This window comes from Gasterosteus aculeatus, chromosome 16 (genome assembly GCF_964276395.1).
Source record: "Gasterosteus aculeatus chromosome 16, fGasAcu3.hap1.1, whole genome shotgun sequence".
NCBI classification, from domain to species: Eukaryota; Metazoa; Chordata; class Actinopteri; order Perciformes; family Gasterosteidae; genus Gasterosteus; species Gasterosteus aculeatus.
Window position 1 is genome coordinate 6,214,215 of NC_135704.1, and position 16,736 is coordinate 6,230,950.

The 16,736-nt window shown below is 42.4% G+C and overlaps 2 protein-coding genes across 14 annotated transcripts in view; one reads left to right on the forward strand and one right to left on the reverse strand.

Moving 5' to 3' along the window:
• gulp1a (GULP PTB domain containing engulfment adaptor 1a) overlaps positions 1-13,789 on the forward strand; it is a 55,583-nt gene extending 41,794 nt beyond the window's left edge. For 7 of the 13 annotated variants that reach the window (XM_078090084.1, XM_078090085.1, XM_078090087.1 and 4 more), the window contains 9 exons: positions 474-535; positions 6,268-6,339; positions 9,005-9,103; positions 9,181-9,318; positions 9,487-9,603; positions 9,981-10,067; positions 11,065-11,203; positions 11,307-11,401; positions 13,000-13,789. In XM_078090084.1, coding sequence (XP_077946210.1) covers positions 474-535; positions 6,268-6,339; positions 9,005-9,103; positions 9,181-9,318; positions 9,487-9,603; positions 9,981-10,067; positions 11,065-11,203; positions 11,307-11,401; positions 13,000-13,071 — 881 coding nt within the window. In that variant the 3' untranslated portion in view covers positions 13,072-13,789. Of the gene's footprint in view, positions 1-473; positions 536-6,267; positions 6,340-9,004; positions 9,104-9,180; positions 9,319-9,486; positions 9,604-9,980; positions 10,068-10,639; positions 10,871-11,064; positions 11,204-11,306; positions 11,402-12,999 lie in introns of all 13 variants that reach the window. The other 6 variants (XM_040201900.2, XM_040201899.2, XM_078090083.1 and 3 more) reach the window with 1 other exon arrangement.
• Positions 13,790-15,126: 1,337 nt separating this feature from the next.
• col5a2a (collagen, type V, alpha 2a) overlaps positions 15,127-16,736 on the reverse strand; it is a 32,012-nt gene continuing 30,402 nt past the window's right edge. The window contains exon 54 of the mRNA XM_040201833.2: positions 15,127-16,351. Coding sequence (XP_040057767.1) covers positions 16,205-16,351 — 147 coding nt within the window. The 3' untranslated portion in view covers positions 15,127-16,204. The remainder of the gene's footprint in view (positions 16,352-16,736) is intronic.

Consider the following 16,736-nt stretch of genomic DNA (forward strand, 5'->3'; position numbering starts at 1 on the left):
AGCAGCAATCCCCTTTTCCCACTCTCTCCTCTCAATGTGTCCTTGACTATGCCCCCCCTCCTCCTGACATACAGCTGCTGAATCGCCAACACATCAAATTGCACCAGGGCACTAGGGAAGTCTAAATGTACGTGTGGGACTGAAGCGGTTCGTGGAAAAGAAAGCATTGCCCTTATTGAAACTAACGTGGTTGAATAAAGACAGAAAGGATGAAATGCACATGAGTTAAGAGCAGAGGACGCTTTGATCAGGCCCAGTCTTGATCTTTCTCTTTGCCTCATGGGAGCTCCTAATACATATATCTTCTCAAGTTCAGCTCTCATTTGTCTATGATTATAAAGTCGTCTGTGTGGGTGCTTTGTGTATTATAATCTTTGCTCACCCATCTGCCTGCAGAGGGATTGAACCACTTATTTGGATGATGACGTTCTTATTGGACGCCGTAGTTAAGCTATCTGTTTGTGTCATTTCAGATAAGTCATGGATGCACACCCCGGAAGCCCTGGCCAAGCACTACATACCCTACAACGTCAAGGTACGTTCCACCCATCAGACGTTGCAGCGCTCCGTGATCGTTAGCCCAGCAGAGGGTTTTGTGTAGCTGTAAAGCGGCACTGAGAGAGGCTGATGAGTTCAAGAGAACTCACAGTCCTTTTCCATTGGCTCGCCCTCTGTCAGGTCTGTCACACCCACGCCTCTCAGCGCAGGCGTCCCATGGTACATTTCTCCTTAGACAACCAGGTCTTTCCCTGCAGCGAGGACAGCAGCTCACCGTCCGCGTGACAGTCCAGATAATTAGCATGGCACCTGATCGAGGCAACACCCTCTACCCTTTTACATCAGCGTCTGTGAGCATCGGATGTTTTAAAAGTCTATATTTAAAGTATCCTGCAAGACACAGCTTGAAGGAGGGCTCTCTAACCTGGGGAGCCATCTCCTGTCAAACAGAGTTTTCTGCCTCATTTTGCCTTTTGAGTCAGCCGAGATCCCCAGCTTCAGAAATGTCCTGATGGATTGGAGGTGGAGCTCCAAAACCACTGCATCCTCCAAAGAGCCGTAGCTCCTTTACTTCAAAGAAGCAACGGACTTTTCTATGATATCAAAGCGTATTGTCAGTTCCCGTGCTGTCTGCATATCGTCTGTCTTTGCGGATGAGTTGCCTGTCTCGCTGAATTTGCTGAGATCAGGGCACACCACTCATCGCTCACGGGACTGGGAGGGATGATTCAGAGACTAATCTCCCCGCGTTGCAGCATTCAGAATGGTTGAAAATGAGCTCTGTTCGGTAATTAACTGCACAGTATTTCAGCCAATTATATCAGAGAAGGATCTCACAACAAAAGTATATTATTTGACCCATTAAGTCAATAAGGTCATAAAACGGCCGTGCGTTAATTATTTTGATGTGATGGCAGTATTGAATTATCTGCAATGTTGTCTGCTTCTCTTGGACCTGAAGGTTTTCCTCCAGAAAGGAGAAAAATTTGATTTGTGACATGAATCATAGTAGAAAGCCTGGAGCTTCTATTGAGAACACTGAGGTCAGGTCCTCCCTAACCGATGATCTGCAGAGAAGCACATACAGGGCGGCTAGTTATTATAAGTTATTCATGGTATCTGTTTGTTTGACTTTGACTAGGTCCAGGCCCTTAGGAAAATGACAGATATAAAGGATTTAGTATTTGGAAACCACAACTTTGGTTGTAAAAACAAGATCAAGATCCTAATTCTGAGAAATAACAGCATTTCACTACTGATAGTTTTCTCATTTATTCAACAAATATCTTAATCCCAAAAATGATTCAGTTTTGACAACCAACAATCCGGAGATATTTTACAAAAGAAAGAAAACTGATAACGGCATCTGGGCTAAAAAAAACTTAGACAACCAAAGTTCTTCTAGGAAGATTAATTGACAAGTAGTTTCAGCAAAAGATTATACGCTTAATTATACAGGTCCGTAATTAAAAATAATCTAGGAGGTTTCATGTGAAGAATGAGTGTTTTTTGGGGGGGAAATTAAAGCTGAAGTTCTGAAACTCCTTTTTTTAGTGATTAATGGCTGTTATTGATTTCCAAATAAAGACTGAAGGAACAGCTCGATTTTAAATGAAACATTTTGATTAAACTGTTAACTGATGTGGAATGAATTGGATCAGGATTTGGGCAACTTGGACACATTTCTGCAACGTTTATGTGATACATTTATGCCGGAGTTGCAACAATTTGTGAATTGATTCGTCAATTGATGGACGGAAAATCCATTTGCAACTATTTTGAAAACTGACCACTGAGTTTGAGTCAATTCTTTAAATATACAATCATTCCCAGGTCGAATGGGAAGGTTTGGACTAGCTGATGGTTTAATAAAAATGTTGCTGACTTCCTGCTGACCTTTGTGATCAACAAGTGTTATTGGCCGCACCACTGCGGGAGGGGAGAAAACAACGAGGTCTCCAAAGCCTGTGAGACGAGTGAGTCTTAACGTCAAACATACCGCACTGGGGGTGCAGTTTATATCGCACATGACACAGATCCTGCCTGTTCCAGAATTGTGTCAAAGGAATGATGGAACCTTTCGGTCAGGAGGAGCGAGCTGTGCAGACTAAGCGGTGGAACTCTCTGGGGAGCGTTTTCACTCATCACTGTGTCATCTCAATTTGGGTTTTTTTCCAGACCTGCCAGGAGAAGGACGTATTGGAGTTTGCATTTATTATTAGCTTTGCTTTTGCATTTGAGGGTGCACAGTCCCCGTTAAGCGTAACGCGTGAATAGTCGCTGCGGGGAATGAGGGTCGGGGTTCGGTCGTCCTGCAGCCGTCTGCACCAGTTGATGGATGAGCCTCCGAGCTCGGTTTACCTTCCCGGTCACGAGCCCAGAATTCGCTGGTGGGGAACAAGTGATTCCCCCTTCTGTTCCATCTGTCAGTGGCGCTTCCAGACACGGCCTTAAGTATGCGGCGTGCATTAGTCAAACCGGTCTGTATCTATTCTCTTTGTAAATTGACGGTTTGATATTGAAACGTTTTTGTTTTTTTAAAGAAGACATTATCATACATACCTGTCCCGAAATAAAAAGGAAACTATGATGCAGTTGCTGAATCCCTGCTCTGGAACTGGTGAACTCATCAAACTGTCAAGCCAGAAAGTGATGATCAAATACGAATCAATATTCTGTTCATGCATTCAAGTAAAAAATGTGGTTTGCTTCGGCAAAACATAAACCTAAGATTTGTTTAAGAAGCGATTTGGGATGAGACATTGCCAAAGCTGTAACCAGATCTGGATTCACGTTGGATCTTGTCTGACAGTTTGATCGTGAGTTCACGTGATTGTGATTGACGGCAGTGATTTGTTGCTTTGCTTCGGGGTCGGTGGAATCACACACAACCCTTAGGAGCACAAACAGGAGGCAGAAGAACTCTGCCTCCTGTTTGAATGAATGTTTTCCCACATTATTAAGGACAACATCACAAAATATGCTTAATGGTTATTTTTGGATTAAAGTAACTAATTGAACCTGAATATGCACATAAAAATACATACCTGGGTATTACATAAGTAAATACATAATCATTTATACGCAAACTATTATTAAAACATTTTTTTTTCTTATTTCTTTAACGTTAGCCATAACACACACCTTTGCAAAAATCCCGGAAATAATTTCCAATTTCAATAAATGGCCTAAACTGTCAATTGCTTATAGGAATGAGCATCAACCCACGTATAATAATAATAATTTGCCTGCAGGATTAAATGAACATTAGCAAAGCCTAAAACATACACAACCTCCCTTGGACTCTGTTGTCCAAACTACCCGTGGACGCCGGGTTCCAGAGGGAGACATTGTTGTCTTGTCCCTCCCAAGCTTTAAGGGGCCGACACCAGTTCATGAAGTCTGATATTGGAACAAGTACACATTAGGCTCAGGAGGCACTGAAGCGATGTGTGTGACTGGAACAATTACTGCTGCTGCCGGACAGAAAACACCACGTCCGGGCTCCAAGGAGAAGGGCTCCATCTGTTGGAGAACAGCTGACTCACCGCTCCACCCGATCCGTTCATCTTTTTCCATTTGAGTGCATGCATTTCAGCACCATAGCAAGTCATATTTGTGTAACGTGGTCATTTATGTCTGGAGCATGCAAGCACCTGGTATGTACAGGAGGTATTCATACAAATGTCAGTCAAATGATTGGAATGCTCAGGCAGAGGTCCTTATTCCTTATTCCTTAGAGGTCCTTATTCAGGCTTGTAAGATCTGCTATTGTACATCTTATGCCTGAAGGAATTCTACTGGCCTTATAAATCATTAATCAGCAATTATCACAAGGAACACAAAGACAGAGGGGATTACAGGGGATATTAGTGGGAAAAGAAAATAGGAAACACAAATATATGATCATTTGTGTTCAAATGTTTAGAGACTGCTGGTAGGTCCTCCTCCACCTATTTTGGAGGATTTTTTTTGCAGTTGACATTGCATTTCTCAGTATCTACTGTCTTATCTCTCTGTTTCTCGCTGTACTGGTCCAAAGTCTGGGTCTGTGTGTGTGTGTGTGTGTGTGTGTGTGTGTGTGTGTGTGTGTGTGTGTGTGTCAGAATGAAGCACAATGCTGCTCCTCGTACGAAGAGAGAAAAAGAGGCGGTTTGAGGTCTCACTCCGGAAGTTCTAAAGTACCGATAGCAGAACCCTTCACTGATCCTCTGGGTATTTACTTCTGTCTTATCAGTTGCTGAGTGAACACAATCAAAGTCTTTGACATTCAAGGAGAGTCTGGCAGCGTGAACACAAATCCCTGAGGAACAAGTTCACAAAAGAACTGGCTGAGAAAAGGCAGAGCTGGGAGTTCAGATGGAAGTCTTGGCAATCAAACCTCCAAGATCTGGACGGAAAGTTCAGGGTGGAGCTGGCCAAGAATGAAGAGTGGCAAACAAAAGCCAAAATAGTTGGAGGAGGAGAAGGCCGATCCGGGGGACCTTCGTTCTTAAAATGAAGAAGAAAAGGAGAGGCTTCTTGTTTCCCAAGATGATGGCAACAGAAACCCGGGGAGAGGGGGAGGGACTGCTGGCTGTTCATCACAGGTTGCACAACAGTCGGTCCCCCTTCCTCCCCCTTCCCTTCTCCGCTCTCCTTCCGCCAGACCACTCACCCCCCTCAAACAACCAAGTTTTTAGGGTTTAACTGTACCAATGACAGATTTTTTTATTTTTTTTATATAAAGATGCAAAGCCCAAGTACACCACCAATGACATTCAATCACATCTGCATTCCTGTTGCAAAGTCTTATCGAAGGTCCGGAGCAGCGAGCCTCATTTCCAGTTTTTAGACCCTCGCTGGATGGTAAAGTTTAGAATCGGGAAACCCTCAGGGCTCCCAGGGAAACGGAGCGGTGTACATGATGTTTCATGATCTTTGTTAAACATGAACACCCCGATAGTCCACTCCGCATTCAGCCAAATGCTTTTGTCATTGTTGAATACTCAAAATGCACTCTAAACATACACAAATGAAAGAACATGTTGATCTATTTTATTTCCGTTTAAATAATCCTATTGGGGTTTTTGTGACTGTATAAATGAGGTCGCTCTTAGGAAAAAAACTCTTACTCACCATATTATTTGGAATCATCTTTTTACACAACCTGGTTTATTGGGAATGGGTGATGATTGCTAATTCTAAGAAGTGTTCATGTTTACTATTAAAAGCACTTTTTATCAGGGTCAGGACATTTCCAGACATTGTCCTTCATCCCAGTGACCAAGCAGAAAACGTCCTGAAACCGAATGCTCATTTTCAAATACATGGTGTTCCTCTGCAAAGAACAAGCTGTTAGTGCCTTGACTTAATGCTGGAGAACAGAGGAAGATAGGACGGCCTGTAGACGCTGCTCTAGATAATGTCTCAGTAACCTCCCTTCTGATCTCATTAACGTCCCTGTGCTGTGAGTCCAACGTGCAACAATCTAGAAATCAGTGTATGTTTTAAAAGCATTCTACAAATTCTTTTGTATATTATTCTGTGTATATACGGTACTTGCATACATGCACTGTTTTTTGTACTCATGTTAAATACTAAACTGCATATAATTGTCTCAGTACCTTTTTAGTAAAAGAATATTTGTAAATAACCTAATTTCTATTCTTTCTTGGATCCCTTTTATATCCTCTATAATGCACTAAACTCCTACTTCTATGAAGCCTACTGTGTGTACTTGTTGTGTTGCTGTCGTATCACAGTGTGCCTCTTTGGTTCTCTTTGCAGTTCCTCGGAAACACAGAAGTTGAAACCCCAAAAGGCACAGAAGTTGTGAAGGATGCAGTCAGAAAGCTGAAGGTAAAGCCGGTCCTCTGAGTGAGCTGTAGCCTGCAGCACAACGGAGAGCTGTTGACTGACCGGATTGGTCAGGAGAGTCTGAGCCGGAGGGGATGGGAGGGGGGGGGAGAGTGACAGCCACTTCCCTCCCTCATCAGTCACCGAGCAAGGTGCCCTTGTAGTTTTTCAGCTCCCGAGTGTGCATGCCTATAACTGCTGCATGCGCACAGCAGTTTGCTCGTCGCGACCTTCCCGCCGGGCGGATGCAGGGTTCAATAGAAGGGATATTTACCTGGCGGGACAGCTGTCGGTTCCTCAACTTAAGTCCTTCAGCCGGGATATTTTCTATCGATGAATTCCAACACAGTGTTTCCGCTAAGCACTTATTCTCAAGTGTGGGTGTTTTAATGAAGCGCCACGGCCTTTATTTTTGCATAGCTATAACCAATCTGCATATTAATGGGGATAAATTAATAAGTTTCACTCATTTACATACAGGTTTGCTGTAATATTGTTTCCTAATTAATCCATTGATCAAAGCAAGTCATATATTAGTAATTTTTTTATTACTTTATGTAAAGTGAAAGGTGTCACTAACTCACAAAGAATGTTAATTTAAATAGGCAGCTATTTGCTGAAACAGCTCCAGTGGGCATATGATTTAAGTTATTGCATTTAAAACATTTCCAACCTGTATTCATCCAGCCTGATCTCCAAAACCTGTTTGTAAAAATGTACAAGAAAATCTCGAACATACAAATTCGTAGTGATACATACTAAATAAATACGGACTGCAACCGATGACGTCACCCTATTCAAAGTGAATGGGGACCTGCACCCCGTAAACACACTTTGTGAAGTCTAAATAAACGTGTTATGGTTGCATTTTTAACGAGAAATCAATGTTAAATTGTAAGAATACAATACTAACCCTAACCCCCTTCAAAAAATCCAACATGGCGGAGAGACGTTCACTCAAGAATCCAACATGAAAAGAAAAAAAACTCTCTTTTTACTGAATGTCCCAGCGTCTTTGGCTGTCCGTGTGCCATTTGGTGTTTGGCAGGTCGGGTCCATTACTCATCAACAGTAGCCTCGGGTACATCTTTATCTCCACACCTGCTGTCGTCAAAACCTTCCAATATTGCACTGAATGTTGAAGTAAGCTACCATACTTGGGTCACATAAACTCTTGATAGTGATAAAGACCGATACGACAATAACCAGTGAGGTTCACATAAACATAATAGTCCATTTGGATATTGCAAATGAGGCCGTATTCCAAATGTAGCATGTTCACTTTAAGAAAAAGGATTTGTTGGTGTTATTTGGGGTTTTGGATTATCCTTTGGACACGTATACATCGTGTTTGGAATGAGTTTCTATTGTGGTTTTCCCCGCAGTTTTCGACACACAGCCCATTGCCTGTTTGGAGCTAACCCAGCTCTGCACTACTCGCACCAACTAACCAGCAGGTTCATTTCTGGCTGTTTCAGCAGCAGAACACATTTCACCTCACGGAAAGCACCTAGCCAATATACTAATTTTAAGTGTGAAAGGAAAAGCATAGCGCACACTTTTGGTAGCCGGCCCTTTCTTGTTGGTCGCTATAACACGATTTGCATTGCATGCACTCAATCATATGTCATTAGGTATCTAGTAACCCTATGAACTTTAAGGAAATTGTTAAGAAAAGCATTGGTTTTTTTGTTTGTTGCTGCTATTGGTTTTCCTTTCTTTACTATTTCTAATAGAGCTGTCACCACCCACCTAAGACTGGACTCCTTTCCCACAGCTTCTTGGTAATGTGGCTGTGCTCTCTGCCTCTCACTGCCAGGAGTTAAACTTGTGAGGACACTTGTAGGGGAGCACTGTTTTCCCAAACCCCTACCACTGTTGTTAAATTACATTTGATCTTAAAAGCCTGTTTGGAGACCCAGGCTCCATGGTTACTCCCCCAGATACACTGGCAATTAGAACAGGCTTAGTAATCGTTTCCAAAGATCATTCAAGGAGAACGGAGACAGCCCTGCAAGGCATGTCTCAGAGGTTTAGGGTCAAATGCTGTAGTCTCCTCATCAGTTAAGATACGTTCATGTGGGATTTTACTAAAGCAAAACAAATCTGCTCGAAAAACACACCGGCTTTTCTTTTCCCAGTTGCCCAACTTGCAGCCAAAAAATGCTAAAAGCCTAACTCAAGGTCTTACAAAGAGTGCATCCTTTTACTTTAAGCCTTAAAGTGCCATCGTGTTGAGAGACGCTAGCGCTTTTACTAAACAAGGGACCTTGTTGACTTAATTTAGAAAATCAACCTCACCTCCTCTACTAAGCCTTTAATGCAATCTGTAACCAAAAACACCACGTTTCATGGTGGAGGAGTGGTAATCCCACTGTACCCCAGCTGCTCACAAACGGCGTCTAATGAATGCAAATGTCGCTCTGTCGCCTGGAGAATGTGTGCTTAGGTTATTGATTGCAAGCACATGACGTGCATAACTTTCTGAGGTGAGAATGTTGTCTTTTCAGCTTGTTCCGCTTAACCGCATCGGCCAGAGAACACGCCGGTACTGACGTGTACAACAGGCTCCCATAGTTCTATTGCTGTGTATCATTCTTTCTTCCTTGTAAAAATGGATGCATTAGTAATGTGCACTGACCCAATCTTTCCCTTTTGTCGTTGGAAGTTTCAGAGACACATCAAGAAGTCAGAGGGACTGAAGACCCCTAAAGTGGAATTACAGATCTCCATTTATGGCGTGAAGATATTAGATCTCAAGACAAAAGTGAGTCAGCGAGACAGAAGAGATCCGTATACAACGTGACGCCCATAAATAGTGAATGCACCGTCTTTGTTTTCCAGGATGTGCAGCATAACTGTCAGTTGCACCGGATATCCTTCTGTGCGGATGACAAAACTGATAAAAGGATATTTACTTTCATCTGCAAAGACTCGGAGTCCAACAAACACCTCTGCTTTGTGTTTGACAGTGAAAAGTGTGTAAGTGCCTTCAGCTTCCTTGTGTTTACGGTGAAAGAAGAACGCAGAATCACTGAGAATGTTTGACGCTTTGGTAATGTGTTGTGGTTAAAGCACCCGTGATCAATTCCACTGTAAGAGGCACTGAGCTATTCACTGTGAGCGAGTCTTGTTGCTGCCCTCCTGCAGGCAGAGGAGATAACTCTCACAATCGGTCAGGCTTTCGACTTGGCCTACAAGAAGTTCCTGGAGTCTGGAGGCAAAGACGTGGAAACCAGGAAACAGATCGGAACCCTGCAGAAAAGGGTACGACTCGCGCCCACTGGGGTCCTTTAATTCACTTAAAACACTTGATTTTCATATTCATTAATGCAAATCGTATTTCTATTGATTGGTTGGAGTCATGTGGTGTGGACAATTAAGCTGCATTGTGTAAATGTATGTCATTATATGCAAGTGAACGAGCTCTGCTGTAACAGACATGAACTCTAACTCGCCCGGTGGTTTTGTTTGAATGGCTCTAAAAACGACCAACGGAACAACTATTTTAAGACTTGCAAATAGGGCAAGTCTTAATAAATATGATGGACACTATTTTACGAGAGACCACGAGCAGTGAACTAGCAGTAGACCACAGAAACGCTGTCAATCTTGACAGAATTCATGCTTTGCCTTTCATGCAGATTCAAGAGCTGGAAACAGAAAACTCTGAGCTTAAGCAACAGCTTCAAGACCTTGAAGAGCAGCTGATGATATCTCATGTTTCACCAGTGAGGACAAACACACACACACACACCCCGCTTCAGTTTACAGATTGGACAAAATCTACATTCTGCACGTTAAAGGTCTATGTAACTTTTGTTTGAATAAAGTGAAAGTTGCATGAACTAGCATTGAAGCTATTCACAAGGTGAACTGAATTATGTTTCATTGTCTACGAATATAATATTTTATTTATTACTATCACTGTTCCTCCTTAGAAGATTGGGGTGATTCCGATATTAGAAGTTCCTTGAGGTGCATTGTCTGCAGAGAGAATGCAACTTCTCCCTGAAGTCATTTGAGATCCAAATGTTCAGCCACATGTACACAATCACAGCCATCTTTTGATGACGAAAGTTAAGCGATTTTATGCTTCATCTGAAGATGTACTACTTGGTGAAGACTCGGCCTATGCCGCGTCTGGCGCGAAGCAATTACACACCTGATTGGTCTGATTAGCTACGTGACACATTGTGCATGTTATTGAGGGCTTCCTACGAGAGCCCCTCCCTCTCTAGAAGCCTCCATCGATGTCGCCGCTCCTCTCTGGTCACTTTCTCACTGCGATCCCTCTTTTCAGCCGCTGCACATAAACGCGGCGAACGAGGCGTACATGCTGCAGAGGCCCTCGTCTCTCTTCTGGTGCCACAGCATCGCGTCGCTTTCCTGTCTGGAGATCTCCTCTCTCACGCTCACGCCCATGAGCTCGCCGGAGTCCAACTTGTCGAGCGGGCTACTAACTCCTCCGCCTGCCAAACCTGCTCTGCTTCCCCCTAAGCCTCCCGAGGGATGCAGCATCCCGCGGCCTCGCGTACGCTCCTTCCTACTTTCTGCTCTGTGCTTCGTCGCTGTCCCTGCTGCTCTTTCACCTTCTTTCGTTTTTCTTTTTTTTTCCTAATCCTTCCTCTCTTTTTGCTTTTGTACGAAAGACCTAATAATGATCTGTGTGTGAGGGTACAGCAGTGTGACCTTGACTTAACCATATACCCGCGGCTTTACATACAGGCAGGGAGCAACTCCATGAAACCAAAGTCTACGGACGTTTTCGACATGGTTCCCTTCTCCCCTGTGACAGCGCTGGTTCCCACAATGGCCAGTAACGGCTGCCCACCACCACCACCGACCACTTTACCCCCAGACATGAGTGAGTGCCAAGCTTCCAATCGTGAGATTTTAACATCCGTCGCATGATACAAAAGAGGCTTGAATTCCCCGTCCAGTGGTCAATCTGCTGTCTGTGTTTGCAGGTAAAGACCTGTTTGGTGCAGAGCCGTTTGATCCGTTCACCTGCGGCTCTGCTGACTTCCCTCCGGATATTCAGTCCAAGCTGGACGAGATGCAAGTGAGTGAACACCGAGCTTTTTCCAGAACTGCAGGGAGGCGGGTTCAACAGTGCTGTCCCGTCCGTCTTTATTAACTGCATCCGCCCCTTTTTGAAGTTTCAAATTTCCCCATGTTCATGTGGGCAAACATGAATAGTGTTCAAAGAGATGAAGTTTGACATACAGAAAAAACACATTTGGGGGATCACGTCCTATAACTGAGCACGTAAAGGTTCCAAATGAAATCCTCAGCTGATTCCGTAATTAATACCAAATATCATTTGAGGTATCAGGGACATGGAACCAGTTAAACATTCATTTAGAAATGCATTAGCAAAAAGTCATAATGTGTATTACTTCATTCTGTCTCTATGTTCCCTATTCCCATTTCAAGGGAGTGGACAAATTGCAATGGTCTCAGCATTCGGTGACAACGTTTTCATGTTACAATTGATTATTTTACAATACGTCTGGTCTGAGTAATAGATTAGTTTTCTTCGCTTTTGACGCTTAACTGGACATCGTTGTGTGGAACAATGAAAAAGTCACACACCAGCTTTTCATCAGATTCCTTTGTGCTTCTTTTATGTTCTACTGCTCCCAATATTGTCAGAATCAAATCTGTTTGATGAGCAGAAGTCTGAAAACCACTGCGTGAGTTGGTGTCAATAGGTCAAATACAAAAACATTACAAATACAGTCAATGGCGTTCGCACAGCAATCACATTCTTTGTGAGTCCACGTAAAGGTTTGGGATCGCTGTATGATGAGAAAACCTCCGTGACTCAGTGTAATGAACTTATTGCCAGTAGGAGGCAGCGCCGCACTGGCACGTCTGCGGGTTTTTATTTAGTGCACTTAACATTTCCTTCAATGTCTTCCTCTTCTTCACTATTAACAAGTGAATGCATCTCTTGTCCTTTCCACTTGTAGCGTCAGAGATGGTTTGTACTCTTTGCTCTGCTTCGACGTCTGTGTGGTTGTGTCTTTGTCTCGCATGCCTGTGGAGGACGTTGAATGCTCCCACACTCTGCGTGGTGTAATTTATCTCTTCCATTGTCCCCAGAATGTTTCTCTTTGTCCCAGTAGAGATTTAGTACAGGGCCTCAAGCCTCATTGCCTTTAATTAGTAGCTTGTTTTTTTCCTTCGTTAATGAGCTGCTTAAGCCAGACTGAGGCTTATGAGTTCATATGAGTAAAAAAACGTATGTTGATTTTCAGCGAATGATCGCTCCGAAGTTTTCTATAGCTTTTGGAATAGATATCAAACTCTATAAAGTGTTGGTGCTATATTACCATAATTACAAGTACATTTTGAAGAGATAAAAAAATAGCTTAGTTCCGCCGATGCTTCGCTCATTAGCTGCATGCCTCATTGTTTCTGCTGAGATTATGATGCTGCACACATAGCATGTCTAAACGCACGGGGCGACAACAGTCGCCTAATCTCCGTTTCGTGCCGTATTTCATTCCCTTTCACCCTCGGTGGTTTAGAGACATCCCATCGCATGCAATGTGAACATGAATCCGACTTCCTGTTGACGTGTACCCCCACAGAGACCAGTGTCGCTGTGCGTGGGCACTGGATGTCACAGCTGTTCTCTGGCTTGTCTTCCAGGAGGGGTTCAAAATGGGACTGACCTTAGAGGGCACCGTCTTCACTCTGGACCCGCTAGACAGTCGCTGCTGATGCCATGAAGATGCTCTTTGTTGCGTACTTTTAACTCGTTTGTATGAAGAAGTGCCAAAATCCACTCCACTGTTGAGTCAAGATGTCGCGGTTTTCATCTTGAGGTTTATATGCATTTGCATTTAGATTGTTTTTATTTGGAATATTTCAAAGTAGACTCGGACCCATTACAGAAAATAACTATTTTTGTAAAAAAAAAAAGAAGCGAGAGGAGTACTTTGCTTGCACAGGCAATGGGTGATGTAAATAGTTGAATATGTCCAATGTACACTCTGTGACAGAATTTTCATATGAAACGATGTGTGTGTATGCACTATATTGTTGTATTGTTAACACATTCCTGTTTGTATGAGTACAAGCTGGTGGAGAAAATTAATGGCATCTGTATCATTAAACAGCTTTCCCATAACAACTCATTATTTTACTCAACATTAAATAGTTAATCAATCCAGTTTATGTTTTAAGGCTTCGCGATCTTTCAACCATTTTTTTGACATTGAGTTATATTTTTTTGTCCTGTATTTTACAGGTTTGAGTTGCCATTTCAGTATTTACTTTATTTTTTAATTGTTTTTATTTTAGTCTCCTCTTCCCTTGCACCAGAAGTCACTTTTTTTGGACAGCCTCTGTCTATACACAGTGCTTTTCCATTATTTTTGCTTTTGGTTGCATTGACTTTGCTGTTGCTACAGATATTAAAGAAAATCTTACAAGCGCACCTCGTTGATTTCATCTGTGTCACAGTTTTTAATGTTTTAAATTGTTCTCTTTATTCAAGGATTTCCTTAATACTCATTCTGTCAGCATAGTTCTATGGATGCCATTCTCGGTCCATCAGCCCAACACGTTGGTACAGATTAAGAACTCAATGGTCATAACAACGTTCTTCAGGCAGTCATGGTTCCCATTGGATAAAGTGATCCCACCACAACCAGCAGGTCTAATATTCCCTTGTTTAGTCAAGTAGCAATGTTGGCTGGATTGATTGGCACAATATATTGTTCACATATTCTTGTTTCCCAGAGGATGAATGCCATATTTGACCCAATATGAGACCCAATAAGTCCAAAAGTAATAGTATACTCATCAAATGCAGCTTTGCGTTGAGGGATAATCAAGAAGTTCACTGTGCATCTTAAGACAATATTATAATGATGGTGACAAACGTTGCAAACATCACATAACTAATTACTCCCATCAGCCTCGGCTCCACTCTGTGTGCAGTGCTAATAAGCAAATAATGATGCTAATGGTAACCATTAGTGTACACCATCCAATCCTTTGTGATCAGTTCTCATTGGCTAATATTAGCTTGCTAGCACTAAACCAAGATGGCCGACACGGCAAAAAGTATCTGCCATATGAAGATATCAGCACTGTCATTGGAACCATGTAACCATGCTGATGTGTTATAGTTGCCTGCTACTATGGTTCTTAAACTTGTTATAGACACCTTTGTGGTATTTAATGTTGAGTAAATTTCAGTAAGTTAAGTTACTGGAAGTCAACTCTGTAGTTGTCCTACAGTACCAGTCAATGGTTTGGACACACGTTCTCATTCGATTCAATGATCTGGTCTGACATCCTCATCTTTCTTTCCTTCATCCGGATTCTGCCAGTGGGACGTTTGTTTGACACCCCTGCCCTGGGGGCTCATATGATTGTATTATGGGACAAAGGACCAAATGAATTCATCTCAAACAAAGACAGGCCGAAAGAAGTATTTTCAATATTTATTTTCAAGGTTGAAAGGCATCCGCTTGCGGTGTGGAAAGCCTCCTCCTCCTCTTCTTCTTCCTCCTCATCTGTAACTCGAGAGCAAGCAGGCAGTCCAGCCTTGCAAATGTTACAAATCTATAATAAATATACTAAAATATGGTCGCAATAGAATAACTTTATCAATCAACAAGACAGCTTACATAAGAAACAACTGTGGACATTACATTAAACACATACATGCTTTTTTTAAACTACAATTAACTTTAACAAATGAATCTGTGTGCGAAATGACAAGCTTGAAGGACCCAAATATACCTAAATCAATATGACAAGAGCTTTGGGGGGATCAACAAGCAGTTTGTTTAATTTGTTGCATAGCAGGAAATACAAAGCAAACAGGCACTCACACCCACCTTATCCTGGAATACTGATTATAAAAAGGATTTCAAGAGCATACAAGTCCAGGATAGTGAAAATGGGGAACTAGCATGCATAAAATAGAATATTCTCTCTCTACCTACTACCGTGAGATACTGAAACCGAAGAGAAAAAAATCAAAATGAAAGTGTTTACAAATCACCACACACCACTCACGCGACACCTCATTCACATCTCCATCGTTGACGGAAAGATCTTTATTGGAATCCCCACACCTTGCCCCGCACCGTGCAGCCGGGAGGCGTGCACAAGGATCACACTACTTACAAAACAGCACCTGTGAAAGAAGATTTACATGTAGTGTCCCAGTTTTCGGTGACGAGGTAGCTAACACTGAGGAATCGACAGTCTGAATGGGTCTTTAATGTTCCACGTGGTCGGCACAGAGTTGGGAATAACTGGATACAGACATTGGTTCATCGAAACTGTGTAATTCCTACGGTGGGTGAATGCATCGTCGGCTGAATTTGTTTCCTCAATAGCACCACAATGTTGTTGTTTATGCAAAAAATATGTAAACAAAAATGAGCAGACAAGTCTGTAAAAAATACTAGTGGAGGGACAGTTACCAAAACTTCAGTGGGATTTCTCTGGGCCCATAGACAGCAGTTATAATTACAATTTTAGAGCTTTAATATTCATAAATCTTTGGAAATAATGTTTCGGAAAATTAAAAAGAAATAATAATTTGGACCAAACTTCACCGTAGTGAGCCTCGAAATGCGTCACGCTTGGTGTCAAACATACACAAGAAAACAGGAATGATTCTGATTATTACCAATTGTTTTAAGTAAATTCCAAACATTCGTTCTAACTGACAAATCTTTCATGTCTAGAAGTGGGTGGAAAGGCACAATAAATATCTTGCCACAGTGCCAGAATAGTCCTCAGTACTCGTATGTACAATGTGGCTGATCGTGTCAGCTGTCAGTTCAATAGTCTCAGGATTCTCCTCGACCCATCCCCGCTGACAATTCTACAAGAAGCACACAGGCCCGATATCGATGCCGAACTCTTGATCTGGGCCGCCAATGTCCACAGGTGCCATATCCACAATAGGAAGTCTTGCAGTTTTCTGTGTCCTGTACTCAAACACCGTCTTGCCCCAGTTGCCGTTTGCTTGCTGCAAAAGATCAACAAACGAGTTCAGTGCCTGCTGCAAACATAATCTTTCTCTGCATGATGCACAATAGATTCTCAATACAAGCAGTATTTTATTTATGTGTTCTGGATAGTGCCGTGCTTTGAGATACTCTGCATCAATAAACCTCATTAAAAGACCAAAACAACAATGGATTGATTGTCTGTGCATCCAAGGCCCGATATACCTTACACAGAACTGCTGCCGAAACAACTCGCTCTATGGCTGAATAATCCTGCTGAAGCTTTACATTATTTTTTAGCCACTAGGTGGCAGAAAATCAAGCTTTACACACCTCACCTTTTTAACTTTAATAATAATAATTCAGCATGCACGACAACACAATTCTTACTTATTACTTGAACTA